This window comes from Dinoponera quadriceps, unplaced genomic scaffold, assembly GCF_001313825.1.
Source record: "Dinoponera quadriceps isolate SergipeBrazil2010 unplaced genomic scaffold, ASM131382v1 scaffold616, whole genome shotgun sequence".
In the NCBI taxonomy this organism is placed as follows: Eukaryota; Metazoa; Arthropoda; class Insecta; order Hymenoptera; family Formicidae; genus Dinoponera; species Dinoponera quadriceps.
The window spans coordinates 1-19244 of NW_014555184.1; the positions used below are offsets into that span (position 1 = coordinate 1).

A 19244-nucleotide genomic window follows, 5' to 3' on the forward strand; every position below is an offset into this window, starting at 1 on the left:
TCGCGCCCAAGACACTTATAGCGGCGAATTTCATGTCCACGTTCTCCTTCTCGGTAAACGGCTTCAGGGCCATCACCACTCGTGGGCTGATAGGTGTTTTGAATTGAACCGACAATAGTACCGAAAGGTTGCGCAACGATTCGAGCACCACTTCATCGCCCTCTTCGTCACTAGCCGGCTCCTCCAGTCCGTCGAGTAGGTGTCCATGCAGTTATCAAAATATACGTCAATCTGGAAGAACCGATAACTCGTCGTTACGCTACAGAACGCAGGACGAGCAAGGAACAGGATACATTACCAACTTTTGGTCTACGTAGGCTATCCTAGAAAGCCCGGTGGTAGCGAGAGTACGCACTAAGGAAAAAGTGCTTCGAAAATTGGTTCAAACGCATGTAAAAGTATATTGATCATCATGGAGAATATTTTGAAAAACAATAAAACCAATTTCGATCACAAATATTTGTTTTTTCATTATTAGGCCAGAAATATAAGTAGCAACCCATGTACCGGACAAACTTATCGATGGAATTAACAATACTAAAGACGGTCGTCACTCCTGGCTGGCTCCGATACTCCCTAGACAGGTGAATAGAAATAAATCAAATTTCACATAAAAAATATTGTGCAAGCGTATTTTGTACATGCTCTCATTTGCATAAAAGATGCTTGGATTGCAAAACATATATTAAAAATTTCTTTTGGGCGACAACATTCAACACACGTCCTTCGTTCGCGCTTTCGTCCGCGATAACGTTATCTTGCTGATGTCAAGTAATTTGTTGATGCCAACTAAGCTCGTTTCTTCTAATTACCTTGACACTAATCGATCGGTACATCTTTTCAAAATTCAGTTTCAACGCTTCATTCTTCAAAAAAATATAAAAAATAAATAAAAAATATATAAAAAGTCACAGCTGAACATTCGATCGATGCGAACACGGTACATTTTGATTGTTTTACTAAAATGTAATTCACTCGAAGAATTATTATTATTTTTTAACTTGGTCAAGGCAATTAAATATACCATTAAAGTATCAATGACATTAGCAGAAAAGCGTTTTGTTTTTCTTCATTTTTTGAGAAATTAAACAAAATCAAAGAAGGAGGAAAATCAATAGTTTCCTCATTGCAGTCGAATATATGAAACATAATATTTTTGATCTTCTCATTAATCATAGTTGTCAACAAGGATGTTTATTTCTCCGAATTTTACTTCGGCAAGACGACGTGTGATAATAATAATAATACAGATGCTGCGAATCTAATTAATTGGACACAAATGTCTAAAAGTGAAAAAAGTGAAGTGCGATAAACTGTTGCGCAACATTTCACGAATGAAGCGTTGAAACTATATCTTGAAAAGATGTACCGATCGATAAGTGTCGAGGTAATTAGAAGAAACAAGCTTAGTTGGCATCAACAAGTTAGTGACATCAGTGTGTGTGAGATAGCTGAGGCCAATAACGTTATTGCAAGATAATAAAAAATCGTTGCTCAGCAAGATAACGTTATTGCGGACGAAAGCGCGAACGAAGAACGAGGTATGTTGAATGTTGTGATCTAAATGAAATTTTTAATATATATTTTGCAATCTAAGCATTTTTTATGCATTATACAAATGAAAACATGTGCAAAATACGTTTGCACAATATTCCCATTAGATAGTCCACTGAATATATATTAGTTCTGCTTAGTTAAATCTTAAATTAGATCTCTTTCTGTGAGCCGGTAGTTTGGCATTCAAGAACTGCTGAAAGAAAGCAAAAATGTCTCTCATTGAATTACGTACGCACAAGCTCGGCAACTCAACGATTCCTCACCGATTGGTGAACTTGAAGCTTAGAGGAAACTTCAGCGATAGCATCGTAACGTGACGATTAACCCTTTGCACTCGAGGCCTTTTTCGCTCGCGCGAACCAGCAACTCGAGACGATTTCGGCTAAATTAGAGAAGCATTTTACAAGTACTTTAAAATCATTTATACTCAAACAAACGTATACAAATAATAAAATTTCACCAATTCATTAATTTTTATATTGAATACAACAAAATTTGATAAATACGAGGGCAAGGTGAAAAGTTCTCGGCCTGACAATGAAAGACTGTGATTTTCAGTTAAAAAGCGATTTTATTTTTCTACATAATCTCCCTTGACTTCAACACACTTGGTCCAGCGTTTCTCCAACATCAGTATTCCTTCCCGGAAGTGAGATTCTGGAAGACTGTTAAAATATTCATCTACGGCCCTCTCAACTTCTTCATTGGACGCGAAGCGCTTTCCAGAAACAAATTTCCTCAGGTTTGGAAAGAGATGGAAGTCCAAGGGTGCCAAATCAGGAGAATAGGGGGGATGGCCGAGCAAATCGTACCTCAAATCTCACAGTTTTCCCATTGCCAACACACTTTTGTGTGCAGGTGCGTTCAGCAAATGCGGCACCCATCTTGCACAGAGCTTTCGCATACTTAATTCTTCGTGCAAGATGTTTCGCATCCTTTCTTCCGATATGCCCACGGCCTCAGCTATCTCACACACCTTTACTCGCCTATCGTCCAACACGATATTGTGCACCTTTTCGATAGTTTCCGATGTGGTTGCAGTTTTTGGCCGTCCTTCACGTGGGTCATCTTCGAGCGACGTGCGACCACGTTTAAATTCAGCTGCCCACTTTTTAACGGTTGAGATTGAAGGAGCAGAGTTCCCGTAAACTTTTGTCAACTTCGGATGAATTTCCTTAGGGGTTAACCCATCCAAAACGAAGAATTTTATGGCCGCACGATATTCAAATTTATCCATTTTAACGAAACACGCGCAAGACGTGTACTGCAAAGACTCGTTTACACAAACTACTTGAGCGAATAAGTTAACGTATTGCACTCTGTAATTAGTTTTCGTGTGATATTTCGTAAAACAATGCTCAAGATGCATCCTAGGTTTATCTGGACACGTATCACAATAATATGTTACTTCCCGTCTACCGCCANGGTCAGAGCAAACCTTGCAGTCCCTTTTTGGCCCTTTTAGTACTATGTGAAGCTTCCCATTTAGTTGGGTTTCATCGGTATGCAACGTCGACGCTTGCTCACGATGCTGGTGATATGATCCTTTCAATTGCTCGACAAGTGTAGTCCACGAAAGTATTTAAAATAAAAATATAATCGCACATCGTAAATAAACAGATCGAGTTATAAAACACCGTGGTGCCGTATCGGCGCCGCTCGAGTGCAAAGGGTTAAGAGAGAAGAGCCGCGAGATGAAATTTTTCAAATATTGCGTCGCGTCGCCCACGGCTGACAAGTTGCCGAACGTATTGGACGCCTTCGAAGACGCGGAGCCGCGAACATCGGAAGTCTACGTAAGTTTTAGAAACAAGAGACACGTCTCCTGGTCGGAGAATAAATCGCACTCAGTGAAGAATTTTGCGTAAAAATGACGGTATGCTGAAATGTTTGCGTTACTTTTACATTTGTTTTACTTCGTACATTTCACATTTTTCATTATTTTTACATTTGTTTTACATTCTTACCACGGGAATATACAAAAAAATGTACACGAATATATGTTAAATTGACATTATATTCACTTTGTTAACATATTCACCTCGTTAAGGTAACGAAGAAATTTCCGTCAACTGTTATTGGCGCAAAATTTTTTACTCTGCATCCCTGAAGAACCTTCTTAGGAGCGAAGAGGTTCATCTTCCCTTTCTACGCAGCTCGATAAAAATTTGAACGACGTACCTTGTGCTATGACGAAGGATTCCACCAACCATAACGGGAACTGCAGCACCTCTAGAGACACCTCTAGAGACTTTAGAGACAATTTGGTGTGGTTGAGGAACTGCGAGCAGGAAGTGGTCGAACCGCTCGCCGGCGAGCTCACCGGCAACATTCCCAAGTGGTTGAAAGGCACTCTGTTGAGAAACGGGTTGGGTAGTCTGAAAGTGGGCGAACACACCTTTCAGCATCTGTTCGACGGCTCCGCTCTGGTGCACAGGTGCGTCACGAGAATCCATATCCAGAGAACAAGATTTCTTTCGATTTGGTAAAATTTCATTAATTCAAACAAACTTGTCTTTTGGAACGGTGCGAACAAACGAATGTTTGGCTCGACGTATTATTTGGTTTCTCAAGTAAAACAAATCTCATGGTTTACTCGAATGAAATAACGACGCACGTTCGCTCGAACGAAATCGAGAGAAACGGAGAATAACTCACCGAGTTTTCATCCGCTTGATAATGCGCAGGTTTCGGATCGAGAACGGAGAGGTGACTTATCAGAGCCGGTTCGTGCAGAGCGACGCGTACAAGGAGAACAAGGCCGCTCAGAGGATAGTCTTCACCGAGTTCGGCACGAAATCGATGCCGGATCCTTGCCGGAGCATCTTTCACAGGTGAAAGTCACTCGACAAAATCCACCGAAAATTGATCACATTGGTCTGATGAAACTCGCTCGGTGCTCAGACTAGTCCTTCGCGAAAGCATTATCTCCAAATAACGTTCGCTCACCTCGATGTGACTTCGCAGAGTGTCTTCGATGTTCAGTCAAGAGGAACTGACGGACAACACCATGGTCTCGGTGTATCCGTTCGGTGACGAGTTTTACACGATCACAGAGATGCCGGTGATGCACAGGATCGACCCGACTACTCTGCAAACGATAAACAAAGTAAAATCGCAAATCAGTCAACGCTCGAATATTTGTTCGCGAAATTTCGCACTCATCGTATTATTTCATATTTCGCGCGATCCTTATTATTGTATCCTTATTATTGTATCCTGAAGGGTGTTGATCTTTTCTTTCATCGATTCCTACTGCACGTGATAAGTTCGATTAACTGTAACAATGTCTTCCCACCGCTCTGCGCAGGTAAAGCTGACAGATTATATTAATATCGTGCACCACACCGCGCATCCTCTCGTGATGAGCGACGGTACGGTTTACAACATAGGAATGGGCATAAGGCGGCGAAAGCTTCAATATAACGTCGTATGCTTTTATCCTCGCCGCGAGATCACCGGTAAGACGTTTCCTTCTTTAGGTTTCGAACAAATCTGACGGATCAGACACTTATACAGATCAAACGGTCGGATCAGATTGACACGAAAGTCCATATTCTCTGAATTCTTTGATCGCTTTGAAAGTGCTTTAAATGTAGCTTCTCAGCCAATCAGGTGGCTTCTATGGCACTTTTAAAGGCACTTTTATCGATAAAAGTGAGTTCAGAATACAGACCGAAGTGACAGATCAGACTGTCGCAGTAGCGGTATTAATCCGTCAATTGATCCGAATTACGATATCCGCGTAGACAAGGCGGGAAACAAGAAGGAGCTCTCCATGTTCGATCAAGCGACGTACGTTGCCAGCATTCCGTGCAGGCGGCAGCTGAACCCCTCGTATATGCATTCGTTCGGCATCACCGACAATTACTTTATCATCGTAGTACAACCTCTGACACTCTCCATATCTAAGATGATGATAAAACGTCAGCCGCCAGTCAGTTCCCTGAAATGGCACAAAAATAAGAGTGTAAGCTTACTGGTGAAACGAAACCAGTTGCAATAATCAAGCTAATAATTAATCATAATTTTATGCCGCTCCCATCAGACGCTGATTCACGTAATATCGCGGGGCACGGGCCGCCTCGTAAGGACCTTCGTTTCGGAGACGTTCTTCTTCTTCCATATCATCAATCAATTCGAGACCCGCGACGAACAGTACGTCGTGCTGGATATATGCTGTTACCGGGACTCGAAGCTGATAGAACATCTGTACGTCGAATCGGTGAAGGTACGCTCCCATCGCACGAAGCGCGACATAAGTGCACAATCCGAAGGCAAATCGTTCTTATTTTCTTACATAGGCTTTTGATTTACACGATCTCCCCAATGAACCAACGCAATCTTCCTTCTCTGTTTCCCTTCAAATTGATCATTACATTTACATTATGCTGGGAATTTCACGAGATATCTAACGCAACCTCGATAATCTCAATTGCGAGTTGCAGAATTTAAAGGAGATTCCCGATTTGAAGAAACTGTTGGGCGGCAAACCGTTGCGCTTCGTATTGCCGATGAAGCGGACGCACGCTGGCATACCGCCGGATCACAACCTCATCACGGTTGAAACGGTGCATCAGAACCTGGTGAAGCAGTTGGTCCCGAACGTGGTCGATCACATCGCGAATGGGACCAACTGCAATGTTGTCACCGATTGCAAGGTCGATTGTAAAAACGCTCTGCAGAGAAAGCCGACCGCTCATCGGCTTTCGGACGGTAGTTTCTTCGTGAAGCCGGAGCTCCTCTGCGACCTGTGGTGCGAGATGCCGCGGATAAACGACAGCTCTCACCTCGGCAAGGAGTATCGCTATTTCTACGCGATTTCTTATGACACGGATTTCAATAATGCTACAACAGTCAGTACAATATAATACTAATAAAATGCAAATGTCCCGCATATGTAACAATAATTTGTACGTAATAATAATTTATCATCATTATCAGGGTTGAGTAATAATTAATTGCTCAATCCTGTTATTTATTACTCAGTTGAAAGTTAAGTTAAAAAGATACAGAATTAATAACTTTCGACTTAAACTAGTTAATTATAAAAGAATTAATTTTTAATTCAAATTCATTAATTTAAAATGCATTCACTTTAATTAATTGACATTTTTTATGTATAAATTAAAGTAATTCGTCAATGTTAAAATCATTGCCCCGGACTGCTTACAACGTAAAATAAGAAAAGTCAGTAGTAATGCCAGCGAAATTTTTGGCCTCTTTGCTAACGCTAACGTTCTTATCTTGCGTGGAATCTTCAGCACGAAACATTCGGTATTTTCATATCGTAGACTACTTTTTCTTTATTCAGCATAAATTTAATTTACGACTGAAAGTTAATTATGCAAAAAGGCTTATATATACGTACAGGGATTTGTATAATTAACTTTCAATTAGATTAGTTTTGGTTTAGGTAATTTTCAACCGGACTAAATTAATTTTACAAGCCAGTAGCTTAACTTTACTTAATTAAAAATAAAAATTAACTTACCTAATCGTGCGACCGGCGCTGAAATATTTTATTAATTTTCATATGAAACGTAAATATATGTAATATCTTTTCCTTCTACTGACACACGACAGACGCAAAATATATCAAATATACAAAATGTATAAAATAAATATAATTAATGCACAATATAAAATAGAACAACTGAATTCTCCAAAACGAATTCTGTTTGCAGATCATCAAGGTGGACACTTATCAGAAGACCGTTAAAACGTGGCAGGAGGAGGACGTTATCGCCAACGAACCGATTTTCGTGGCGAATCCCAACGGGAAGGTAACGATCGTGTTACTTGCAGTATATAATCGAAATTTGTACTGTTTAACCCGTTTTTTTCGTGACACCGAAACATCTCACGAGTACTTTTCATGCTATTTTCCCCCGACCAGAACGAGGACGACGGCGTCGTGGTGAGCTCGCTCATCTGGATGAAGAACTACGAGAATCGAGTCGCTTTATTGATCTTGGACGCCGCGACATTCACGGAGATCGCGAGAGCTACTTTCGATACACCAGGACCAGTGCCTAAATGTCTGCACGGTTGGTTCAGCCTGGACAAGCAAATATCAGTAGATACAATAGAGTGATCTTATCGTCGAAATGATAGCTCCATTGTATCTACTAATATCTCCTTTCCATTCCTACTTCAATAAAGTCACGTATCGATCGCTATATATAAACAAAACCGTCGTCGCTCCTTAAGGACTCCTAAGAGGACAAAATATACAGTATCACATATGTTGTTGAATGCGTAAACGTAATAAATTATTTAATGTCTTTTTCCTCACGACGTGCGGCGGTATATTTACATTCGACGCGGACGCGCGCGGCGTCGTACACAGTTCTGACGTAAATAAATATACAATATATCTAGCTTGCGATGAAAATCTAGTCCTGTGGAATGTAAAATATATGTATGCTTCGAACGTAACCGACGACTCTCGCTCGTCAACACGGTGGAGCGTAATATGAAAACGACGGTAGCTGCTCTGGGCTTACCGGGCCGATGCAGGGCCCGCCAACATCGTCTCTCCCGATGGCTCAACGAACTTATTAGAATAATAAATTGCGATAATGATTTTTCCGTCCAACTTTCTAACTGTTATATCTATAGTGTATCTCGCGAGTCAAGCAAGAAGGTACTCTTCGTTTTTTCGTCGCTCACTCCAGTCGTTTCAATCGCCGAGTCCAGCGAGAAATGAATAATCGAATCGACGTAGGGACAACATCGGAATTACATCGAATCGACACGTCGATCTCTCGCCGGTACGTGAGTACGTTCAAGGATGCCCTGGATAATAATTTCCTACTCCCGGCCGAGGACTTACGGGGGATTCCGCGCCGAGAAATGCGCTGCTTAAAATCAATGCTCACCGGAGGGGTCGTTCTCGAGAAAATGTGGATTGACAGACAGAGAGAGAGAGAGAGAGAGAGAGAGGACGTTATTCCTCTCACCTTCGCTTCCGAATAACTCGAAGTATCGCGTGGAACGACGGGAGAGAGGGGGGGGGGGGGGGNGGAGGGATCCTCCGCGCTTCCTCACTAAATTCGCGATCTCTAACGTCGGTGATAATTGCCTCGCGCACTTAAATATATAATAATTAACGATCACATTAATAAATAATAGTGTGGCACAACCATAGCAAGAGGATTACCTAGCTAAAGGAGCATTGGCGCAGAAGTAAACCTAAACGATCAGCCTGAGTGACGCGTGAGTGAGACGCGTCTCTCGCGTCTGCGTCGCCGCTTTTGGCACTTCGAGTTATACTTTCGTTCCGCCGGAAGCCGCGCGATCTCATCAACATCGACTTATAGTTACGGCTTATATAGTAGTAGTAGTAATAATAGTAGACTCGTGTCTCACAGCATCTTTTCGTGAAAAACGCGCGAGTCTCACCCGCGGGTCTCCTCGCGCGCGTACGCGCCGATCCTCGCGCGGCTCGCAGTCGCTCCAGCTCGTTCAGAGGGTACAGCTTGGTTGAGAACTTGGACGCCTTCGTTCTCCGAAATGTAAAATCACTATCCCGAGCATATCTATATTGTAGTTGCTCGACGTGCTGATGTATACACACATACGTATGCACATTGCCTTATCAAATGTAAGGAAGCCTACTGGTCTCGACGCAACGTAATAAACGTACCCGACGGTGCGCGCGCGGATATCGCGGATATTACTTAATATCAATCGTCGCACGATCACCGTTAGAACCGAATAGGAAAAATTCCGGGAGAGTCGCGCCGCGACTATAATACTATATACACTATACGTGCGCACACTCGCGTCTCTCCGTGGGCGTTAACTTCTGTTCTCACCTTAGACTTAAGTACGAGAGGAGTGTTTGAGTATGTTGTTAGCTGTCGTCGCGCGTCCGCTCGCGAATCGAGCGGAAGGAGGGGGAAAGGGAAATTGGTGAAACACACGGCTCTCGCATTTTTGTTCGGGGCCACGTCGCAGGAGCAACGGGCTATCACAATATATGTTTCCGTCTCAGCTCCTTCAGACTTTCTCCACCTTCTCGCTGTCCACGGAATTGATGGTGATGATCGTGTTGACGTTCTTGCCGTTCTCCGTGTCCGTCTCGCTCTTCGCCAGGCTGGAGTCCGACACACCGATGTGCGACTCGCAGTGCATCGGCAGGATCCCGGCGTTCGCGTCCTCGATGGCTTTCCTCAGCTGCGGAACCGAAAATCCCGCGATATTTTACATTCGATTGCCATTCATATTTGCGTCTCGGTGTATTCATATCTTTCGTGATTACGCATTCGTTTGACTCGGGTTTGTTTAATATAACGGAAATAATACCTCGTATTCAATAAAAACTCGCTCTACTCCAGAGAAGAAATTCGTCTCGATCGAAGAAATTTGATTAAGTCCAAAGGTATGTTTTCCTCCGTGCGTAACATTTGAATATGAATTCAACGTATGGCAATTGTCACGAACGCACCTCCTTTAACGCGACGACGCCGACCAGCCTTCCTATGGCCGTGACGTAAGCGTGGTTCACGCCAACCATGCTGAACAGACTGTGGACTTTCAGCAGAGACGTTCTCTCGACCAGTTGAAACGGCGCCGGGTCGATGTGACATCTCGAGAAATCCACCTCGAGTGCCATCTCGCTCTCCTCCCACCGCTTCTGATCCTCGGCCGACATATCTATCACCCTTTCTCGAGGCTGCTCGAAAACACGAAGGTCATACTTATCACTAGAAGCGGAAGCGGCAGCGACGTTTTCCACTCACCAACTGCACTTTCTTCGAAGTTGCCGGGCTGGGCGCTAACATGGGCGTGTGTGGCGGCACGTTGAGAGCCTCTTGGCTCTCGCGTCTGGTGCCATCGCCGGTGCCTAAATCCGGATCAGGGTCTACGTCTTGTAACGTGGCGGACTTGCGGAAGATTGCTTCGAACGCCAGGCGTATCCTGCGATACAGGCGGTAGATTGAAGAAGAGCAGGATTGGTTAAGCTAATAATGACGTAACTTGCCTGCTTTCTGCGCCTGTGACAGTCGTATAAGGTGTCACGGCCGGACTGACCAGCGGACTAAAGCCCTTCAGAGTGAAGGAATTCGTCTTCTTCAAAATAGACTTCTTCGGCTGCGAGCCGAACACCGGCGAGTGGAAGGTGTGCTGGAAACACATCGAGTTGACGAGATGCGCGAGGAAAAGGAGGCGAAGGAACGCTTCTGCGTGTGTGTGTTTTTTAGGCAACGACACGGATGGCCCCGTGTCGATTGACGTCAATCGGGCGAACGTGACTCACATGATCGCCGCCGTTGTTTGCCGACATCGTTAGATCGTTAACACTCTGCCGCTGCATCTTGAGGATGTCCGGGGCCGGTATGACTTCGAATCGCGAAGGCCTTCTGGTCCTCTCTTGCTCGCGCAGCTGCCGCTCCATTTCCTCGCGCGCCCTTTCCTCCGCTTCCTTGTGCCACTTTTGCGCGACCTGCGGACGATGGAACGATTAAAGACGCGGATGAAAAGGAAACGCCGGCTTACAATAACATAACATCAATGTAAACAGTTTACAATTTCCCGTTCAACGATGTAACTCTTTTCGATGTTCACCGGGACGTGCGGACAGATCTTCACAAGACGAAGCTTACCTGCAATCTTCTCTCACGGCCGATGTGCTTCTCGATGAGCTTGATCAGCTCCAGCCTCTGTATCGAGCCGAGCAGGATCATCGAATCCGGGTTATCCACCAGCGGGAAGCCGCGAAGCTTGCGATTCTCCTTGAGTATGTCCTTCAGCTTTTGATACGAGATACCGTGCCAAATGTACTTCACGTCGCGAACCATGAAGTCCTCCACGTAGACGTTGTACATTCCTACGACGAGGGAGAAAACGAGAAGATGCAGAGTCGTTTACTGTGAAACCACGACTTTCCCGACGCGATATTACCTTGCTGATTAATCCGAACGAGATGCTTTACAATGTAAACGAGATTAGTTAAGGCGTTAAATTAATTGATCTATTGATGATGAAAATTGATTAGAAAGAGCTACCTGAACTGGACGGCAGCAGGTCGGGCAGGTAGGGCAGCTTCTTGATGAGGATTATGCTGTCGTAAATGCTCGGTTGCAGAAGCGCGGCGATCGCGTTGCTGATCAGCACCGCTATCATAATCGGCACAATGTGGGTGATTTGACCGGTCATCTCGAAGATGATGACACTGACGGATATAGTGTGCGTCACCGCGCCGGAGAAGGCGGCCGCGCCCACCGTCGCGTATCCACCTAAAAGTGATGCGACACGAGGGATTAATCGGCCTCTCCTCGATTTAACATTTCTCCGTGTCGAAATTCGTCGTATTTGCTCGACACGGTGTAAATAAAGCGCGATAACAGCATCAACGTGTTTTCTTTCAGATTTCTTCACGAATCTCTCGGTATAATTTTTTTCATCTCTGACACGCGAGACGTTTTCTCCATCCAGGTGTCGTAAATCAACTTTCATCAGGCGCTCAGCCTAATGATGACTGCGATAAGTGAGAAAAAAAAAGAAGCGCGGATATGAGAGGGAGAAATTCGCATTATCTACCTGGTATGATAGGTGTAATTATCCTGCCGTAACGCACACCCGAGGGGAACCAGAGTGCCATAGCTTCGCCCACCGCTCTGCCGAGCGCGGCGCCGATCTTGAAGACGGGAATGAAGATCCCGGACGGTACCGGTACCGTCGAGCTTATGATGGAGAAGATGAACTGAAATCGAAGTCCGCTTTCGTCGGTCTTCTTCGTTTAAGGAGATTGTAGGGCGAAGTGAGTTTGATAAAAATTCGATGAAACTTTTATATATATATATATATATATATATACGTATGTATACGTTAAAATATCGTCTAACTGCCCGTGCAATTGGAGAAAGATCGGCCGTTCGAGAGATATTTGCAATTAAAGTTGACACTTATTACACGTATTAATATGAAAAATAAAAAAAATAATATTATCGTATTTGTAATATTTCGTATACATGTCTATCTCGACTTCGTTTCAAATTCACATTTATTTATTATTCATTATTTAGGCAGTGAAATAAATGTATAGAATAAATTAATGAGCGGTTGCTCTGATGCGCTACTGAGGATACGACATCGGAACCTTACAAAACCCTCCCTGAAGAACGGTCGTTTGAGACGAAGTCTCGCGTAAAGAGAAAGCGGGCCTTACGGTGAATAAGACGAAACTGAGTAGGCCACTGATGACATTGGTGTACGGCGTCGACCAGTGCTTGACGATGTTCATTTCTTCCGCGACGAGGTTGTCCTTCATCCAAGTGAAATTGGTGAACAGTCCGTATACCTGATCGTGTGTGTTCTGATCACCGGCCATGAACTGCCCGAGTCCCAGCGGGAAGGACACGGACGACACCAAAAGCGACACGATGCCGGGGTAGAGGAAGCGGCTGGAGAGAAAAGGGGGAAACGATGATCGTGAAACTACCAGGACCTCGCGAAGGGAGAAGAAGGACTCACTTCTTCTGCAGGAAGTTGTTCATGCTCTTGTTCTTCCGCATGAAGATGACGTATTGGCGATGCAGCCAGACGTAGAAAGCGCCGCCTAATCCGCTGCCGACGCCGATCAGGGCGAAGACGAAGAGCTCCTGCGGGTCGAAGGGGAAGTCCATGGTGAAGTTGGTGGCGAACATCGCGGTGATGGTCTCCTCGCGCTGGAACCAGATCGCCAGCAGGCGGAACATCGTGGCGCCGCACACCGCCGCGAAGAAACCCCGCCAGTAGTTTCTCACCGCGAAGTACACCGTGGTGACCTCGATGCTGAAGAGCACGCCGCCGATCGGCGCCGCGAAGCAGGAGGCGACGCCGACGGCGCAAGCCGCCGCCAACATCTCGCAGTTCCTGCTCTCGTTCTCGTAGATGCCCTGGAAGCTCGTCACCAGTTTCGAGAGGAGGGTCGCGACGATGCTGGCGATGTGCACGAACGGACCCTCCTTGCCGAGCGGCAAACCCGATCCCAGAGTCGCCGTCAAGCCGATCACCTTCGGTTACAACAGAATCTTTTCGTTACTTCACTCCCGCGTTGCGAGAGTTTGTTCCCTCGACAATAATCCTCCCCGGCATCAATACCATCCAGCAAACATCAATTAACAGTAACGCAACATCAGTGTTATATAGTTTCCCACTCAACAACCGTTACGCAAAATTTAGCTCGTTATATTGAATTTATATTATTGAATAGAAAATTATAACACTGACGTCATGTTACTGTTAGTTTGTTACTAATTGGCAATCATTAAAGATCCGATAAAAGTCGTGACTGTTTCACAAATAGTTTCGATCGAAAAATCAATCTGTTGTTTCTTAGATTCGTGTCGGAATTAATCTCTCATCGAAGGCATAGATATACATACTAACGAAATTAGATGCTGGAATAAAGTATAAACAAGTAAAATATGTATTAATGGAATAAAATATAAAAGATAAGAAAAATACAAACAAAATTAAATATATATATGCGATATAAAAATAACAATATATGCTAATCAAGAAATTGTGGCCATGGAAAAAAAAAGTATCCGATAAACGAGACACCAGTCGTTAACGGGTTAAATAGAAGACGCGTCTCATCGCTATCGTGCGGCTTCCTTCTTATCGGCTAACCTTGGCGATCAGGGTACGGAAGGTCAGGTATTCCTTCAAGGCTACACCGCGCAGGATGGTCTTCATCTCCGGGATGCCAGAACCGATACTTTGCGGCGCGACTATGTGCACGAAGCCGGCGCTGAAGAGGATGAGGCACATCGGCAAGGAGACCCAGGCCAGGAACTGGAGGGCCGGATGCGTCGTGAGATCGTGATAGAGCCATATCCTAGCTGGTAAAACGAGACCATGCGCGTGAATGTATAATAACGTTCACATGTAGACTGCCGAAAGAAAAACTGACTGACGATCGAATTATATCAAAGATACGGTAGAGAAATTGGAAATTCGAGATGTACGCATCTTTCATCACGTTTCGTCGCTCCTCCATCGGCCGTGCAGTCAAATTTTCAACGATCAATTTCATCTTCCTCGAATCTTAATGAAACTTTTTTCAGTAATTTATTATAAGGTACGTAAAATTTTCATGAAATTCTTTTCAGAGCAATCAGTATCTTACACGAAACTTCATGAAACTTTAATCAGTAATTAATTATACGAAACTTCATCGGACGCGGTAGTGTCGCGGCATCGGTGACGAGGCACGACGCGTCATTCAACGTGTTAAATCGTGTAACCGCGGCTTCCCGGCGCGTGAATTCTCTTGGCGGGAGCCGCGGGAAGCGGACTGACCGTTGTTGCACATGGAGATGCCGCAGTCCATGGCGTAGCTGATGAAGGCCATGATGATGCCGAGAAGAGCCAAGAAGACCCAGTCCTCGCCCAGCCGGGCACCGGTGTGCTTCCAGGCGAAGGCCAGCAGGGCGAGCAGTTTCCTGCACAGAGGGCCCCGTCTGGACTTCCGCAGCTCCTCGGCCCGTGTCTTGTCATACTTCCGCCTCGCCTTCTCGTGGTACTTGAGTCTCCGTGCCTCTTCCTTCGCGTATTCACCCAGGTCCTTCGTGTAGCGGCCATACATCTGCGCGCAACGACGATCCCGCATTTACTTCGGTTGCTGACGAACGTTCGCGCGCGAACGAGGGAGTTTCTACCGTTGCTGCTTATTCTGGACGTATCGTCAATGATTCTCTTTTCTGAGTGTCAAACTGACACAATGTTATATATACATGAGGTTCCCACGAGCAAAATGGAAATTGCGGTCAAACGATTGCGTTTGAACATTCATTAAAAACTGATTGAAAACCATCATTGCTTTAGAAATATTTCTCATTGAAAGACCAGCCTGTTTGTTTCCTAGGGAGGTCGATACAACTGTAAATTAGAATCGGATGAAATTATACATATTGATCAAGTGCTCTTGTACGGCAAAGAAAAGCGTCACTTAACGTGTAAGACATTAACCGTGAATGAGTTGAAACCTTCCAGAATAAGGCAACAGATTAAAACCTTCTACTTAGACAATCTGCAACTCGCAACGAAAATCGAATCATGTAATCATATGACAAATGAGAATCCCAGGTTCTCCAGACTTTACCAGGCGGTAGACTGCCTTGTCCACATTATATTTATTTACATACAGATCATGCATGTAGTATCTATATTTATGTATATTCAAGTCATGCATGTGCACATTATAGCAAAACACTTTCCCAATTTCGCTAATGCGATGATAATCGCGTCGGGATTATCCGCACGCTGATACGTTATCGGCAAACATATTCGGGAACGGCGGAAGATTACGCGTTATCAACGACGGGACGCTCTTGCTGTGCAAACAACAATTGCTCGGGACATTGTTTATAATCAGTGCGGCCGCGTCCCGCGGGAGGAAAAATCGTCCCTCCGCGGGTGAACTGAAGATTCGTCGGAGTCGAAAGTTGGACCACTCACGAGCCGAGCCGGCCAACTCTTTGGAGGGTATCGCCTTTCAAAAACATCTTCTCGCCACTGACCACACGAGCGTCTCCGTGGCTTACGTGCACTTACATTCGCGAGGTAGTCGTCGTTACAAACGAAGTACGCCCTGTTGAAGATCATAGTCGGCGCGAGAGCCGAGTGCGAAGTAGTGCCCAGGTCGTACCGGAGGCTCCTCGACCTTTTACCGAATTACTCGACCGCTTCTTCCCCGGGTACTCAAACAATCCCCAAGTTCACCACATACCGCTCTTCAGCCCGGACTCGACACCCTCCGCGACCACCCCGTCACCCCATCATTCACTTCCACCGCGAGGAAACCGGGGAGCCACTCGCGGGGGTCTTCGACGAGACAAGACGTCCGTACCGTTTTGTTTCGACGGTGCAATTAAACCGCCGGATAATCGCCGCCTTATCGCGACTCGAGTGTCCTTTCTCGGTCCTTAGAGGGTTCACTCGACCGTTCCGAGGATGAGGTACCAGCTGATGCCGCTCGTTTCCGCCAGTTCCCGCGTTCGTCGGCGTGAGACGCGAAGCTGAATCGAAGGAACAAGACAGTGCGAACGTCGTTTTTTCGGGCCTGAGAGATCCAGCGTGGTGGGAATGTAATGATAACGCGAGCTCGACCATAACGAGGATTTCGGAGGGATCGAGACGGCGATCAGGCTCGGCGGAACTAAAGCGGCATTCCGGTTTCCCCGCGGAAGTTCGCGCGCTGGCCGACGCACTCGGAGGCCCCGTCGGCCGTTCGATTCTCCGCCGTGTTCCTTCGCGAGCTGTATTCCCCAACAAACCAGGCAACAATGCAACTATGCGTGTGTGCATGCGGGCGCAAACTGAACGACGACGACTACGTCTCGTAGGTGTCTACGTTCGAGCCTCAGCGGGAATATTTGGTGAAATTTGGCAACGGTCAAAAACCAGCTATTTTAAGCGCCGCCAGGCCGCGTCGACAGGGCGAAGTACTATTGTTTATTGCCGAATAAGCTGCGATCTTTCACCGGACGACCGACACGGCAAATACGTAGCGGGCGCGTGTTAATTTCCGGGATATTCGTTCTCGCCCCTTTACTCATTATTATGTAAGGTCAGGCGCGGGGATTTTCGCGCGCGAAAATACATTTGGCGGAGGACGCTGCCGCATCATAATTTCCTCCGTCGTCCACTTACCAGCCGGCCGCTCTTTGCGCTTTTTCGACGAGACGCCGTCGAGATCGTCGAGACCGCCTCCCCGAGCGGCGTCCCCGACCTGTTAATTCTTTGCGTGACTCGGAAATCGAGATGTCGGTGAATCTACCTCGCGTCGTGTCCGGGAGAGACAGTTCGAAGGGAAAAAGAGGAAAGAAGAAGAAACATTGTGAAGTGGCGAGTCACAACGTCAATGATCTCGGGCGTGACTGACTGACAGGTGATAGCTGCTTTTGGCAGCGACGCATCGTGAAATTTGTTGTTCGTTCACAGATATATGACGGACACGCATTCGCGTAGCGAGCCGACGGATCCGAGAACGCTACCCCGAGCCGAAATGTTGGTGTAAGTGTTTAATTCTGCAGCACATTAGGAGCTAAAATAGGCACGATGGGTTTAATTCCAATTCTAATAATATAATTTTCTCCTACTTTGACACCGATGATGTATTAAATCTTCATCTCCGCTGCCTCAACGTCAAGATAGATCGTTTATGGTAGCGTCGAAATTAAATCTGTAGGATCGAAGGTTCGAGGAAGAAATTCATCGGTATCGTCGACACAAGGTTTTATTAGTGTATAAGCCATCCAAGCAGGCGCAAATTATCTTCAAGGATCACCTATTAATTGCGACTCGGGGCGCGCTTATTTCAGAACGTCCCGACGGGTATTTGCGCGTTACAAAGGCGGATCAGCCGAAAAACTGTTGCGATTAAAACGATCGCAGTTTTTGCGAGAAAAAAATGTGCGTAAAGATCCTGAGACTTGATTATCCGACTTCTGTTTTTTCTCAAAGCTTATCTCGTGGGAATCCTCTTGTCTGACAGTCGCGTGCACTTCGATTCTCGCATACGTCCAACGTCCTGGACGGCGGCGATAATGCTAATGAGACAGCAACAGGCGTGCTTTAATCACGTGAGCGACGCGAACTATTTAAATATGAAAACATCGCGTATAACACACATGGACGTCAGACGACTTCGATCGTCTAGATTGGAACGGACAACACCTGAGCGCGTCTGTGTGCGCGATTGTGTGACGTAAAACGGTGACGTGACTATGTTCTCACTGAGCAAACGGCCTCTAATTCAATTTCAGTAATTGGACTCGCTCGATCGGGGCCGATACGGACCGATGAGTCGGAAAATAAACATTTCATAAATTTCACCTGTCAGAATGCGGACAGATAATTTCGCAAATTGTTACAATTCGTATATATGTGTGCGTGCGTGTCGTAACTGTTTTTATCATTTTAATACGATAATGCGTGCAATCAACGTTACTATTTGTCACTCTTGACAATTAAATTACAGTGACCGTTGCATGTGTGCCCGTCGCGCTTAAAAGTTCCAACGGAGCAAAGAAGCACTCGATCTAGACGGTGCATAGCTGCACCCGGAAGCGCATCAAGAGAGTTCAACCTGTGCTGTAATGTACGTATGTGCATGCATATTGCATACATATATGTATATATATGTATGTAAACACACGTACGTGAATAAATGTGTGTGTGCATGCGTATGTGTGTAATATGGTAACACGAGGATCTCTTTATGCTGGTCACGCGTGCTAGATAAGCATAACGAGTCCTCAAGAACTCATTCACGCGCATAAAAGCGTTACTCGGGAGGACGTTACTGCAAAGATCGCGTACTCCTTTTACGTCATCAACTATTCCGTGAATTGATACGCGAGTGCGGAATGCGGCACGCGACGCGGTGAACCGTCGATCGCAAGTGTATCACCTGTTATTCATCTCAGGCACATTGCAGGAGAGACGTAAATCCAAGATCTTGCGCTACCATACTGAAAAGGAGGATCTGGCAATAAGTACTAAAATGTTGATGAATACTTACCGAACAAATATTTAATTATTGCAAACAAATTGATTATTGCACGACACGGAAATCAATTATTCGTTTGCAGTAATCGAATCGGCAAATATTCACCAAATTTTGGTATTTATTCCTAAATCTTTTTTTCAGTACGGATGCTAAAAAGAGAGGGGGAGGGCGGGGG

At 45.4% G+C, this 19244-nt stretch overlaps 2 protein-coding genes across 6 annotated transcripts in view; one reads left to right on the forward strand and one right to left on the reverse strand.

Moving 5' to 3' along the window:
• Positions 1-1720: 1720 nt before the first annotated feature.
• Positions 1721-8147, forward strand: LOC106743243 (carotenoid isomerooxygenase-like). Of its 2 annotated transcripts, none has more exons than XM_014616884.1 (11): positions 1721-1963; positions 3178-3353; positions 3714-3994; positions 4245-4391; positions 4525-4666; positions 4868-5018; positions 5307-5527; positions 5606-5788; positions 6006-6413; positions 7245-7343; positions 7457-8147. In XM_014616884.1, exons 2-11 carry the CDS (start codon positions 3252-3254, stop codon positions 7652-7654), a joined length of 1932 nt encoding a protein of 643 aa, XP_014472370.1. In that variant the 5' UTR covers positions 1721-1963; positions 3178-3251; the 3' UTR covers positions 7655-8147. The 2 variants fall into 2 exon arrangements, with proteins under 2 accessions (XP_014472370.1, XP_014472372.1); XM_014616886.1 differs by having other exon boundaries at positions 3756-3994.
• The window catches only part of LOC106743242 (chloride channel protein 2), a 34715-nt gene continuing 23290 nt past the window's right edge, over positions 7820-19244 (reverse strand). For 3 of the 4 annotated variants that reach the window (XM_014616882.1, XM_014616879.1, XM_014616881.1), the window contains 12 exons: positions 14857-15142; positions 14185-14396; positions 13042-13562; positions 12737-12971; positions 12109-12271; positions 11574-11804; positions 11172-11395; positions 10826-11011; positions 10550-10692; positions 10308-10485; positions 10013-10240; positions 7820-9741 (listed from right to left, as the gene is read on the reverse strand). In XM_014616882.1, coding sequence (XP_014472368.1) covers positions 9565-9741; positions 10013-10240; positions 10308-10485; positions 10550-10692; positions 10826-11011; positions 11172-11395; positions 11574-11804; positions 12109-12271; positions 12737-12971; positions 13042-13562; positions 14185-14396; positions 14857-15142 — 2784 coding nt within the window. In that variant the 3' untranslated portion in view covers positions 7820-9564. Of the gene's footprint in view, positions 9742-10012; positions 10241-10307; positions 10486-10549; positions 10693-10825; positions 11012-11171; positions 11396-11573; positions 11805-12108; positions 12272-12736; positions 12972-13041; positions 13563-14184; positions 14397-14856; positions 15143-16110; positions 16204-19244 lie in introns of all 4 variants that reach the window. The other variant, XM_014616883.1, reaches the window with a different exon arrangement.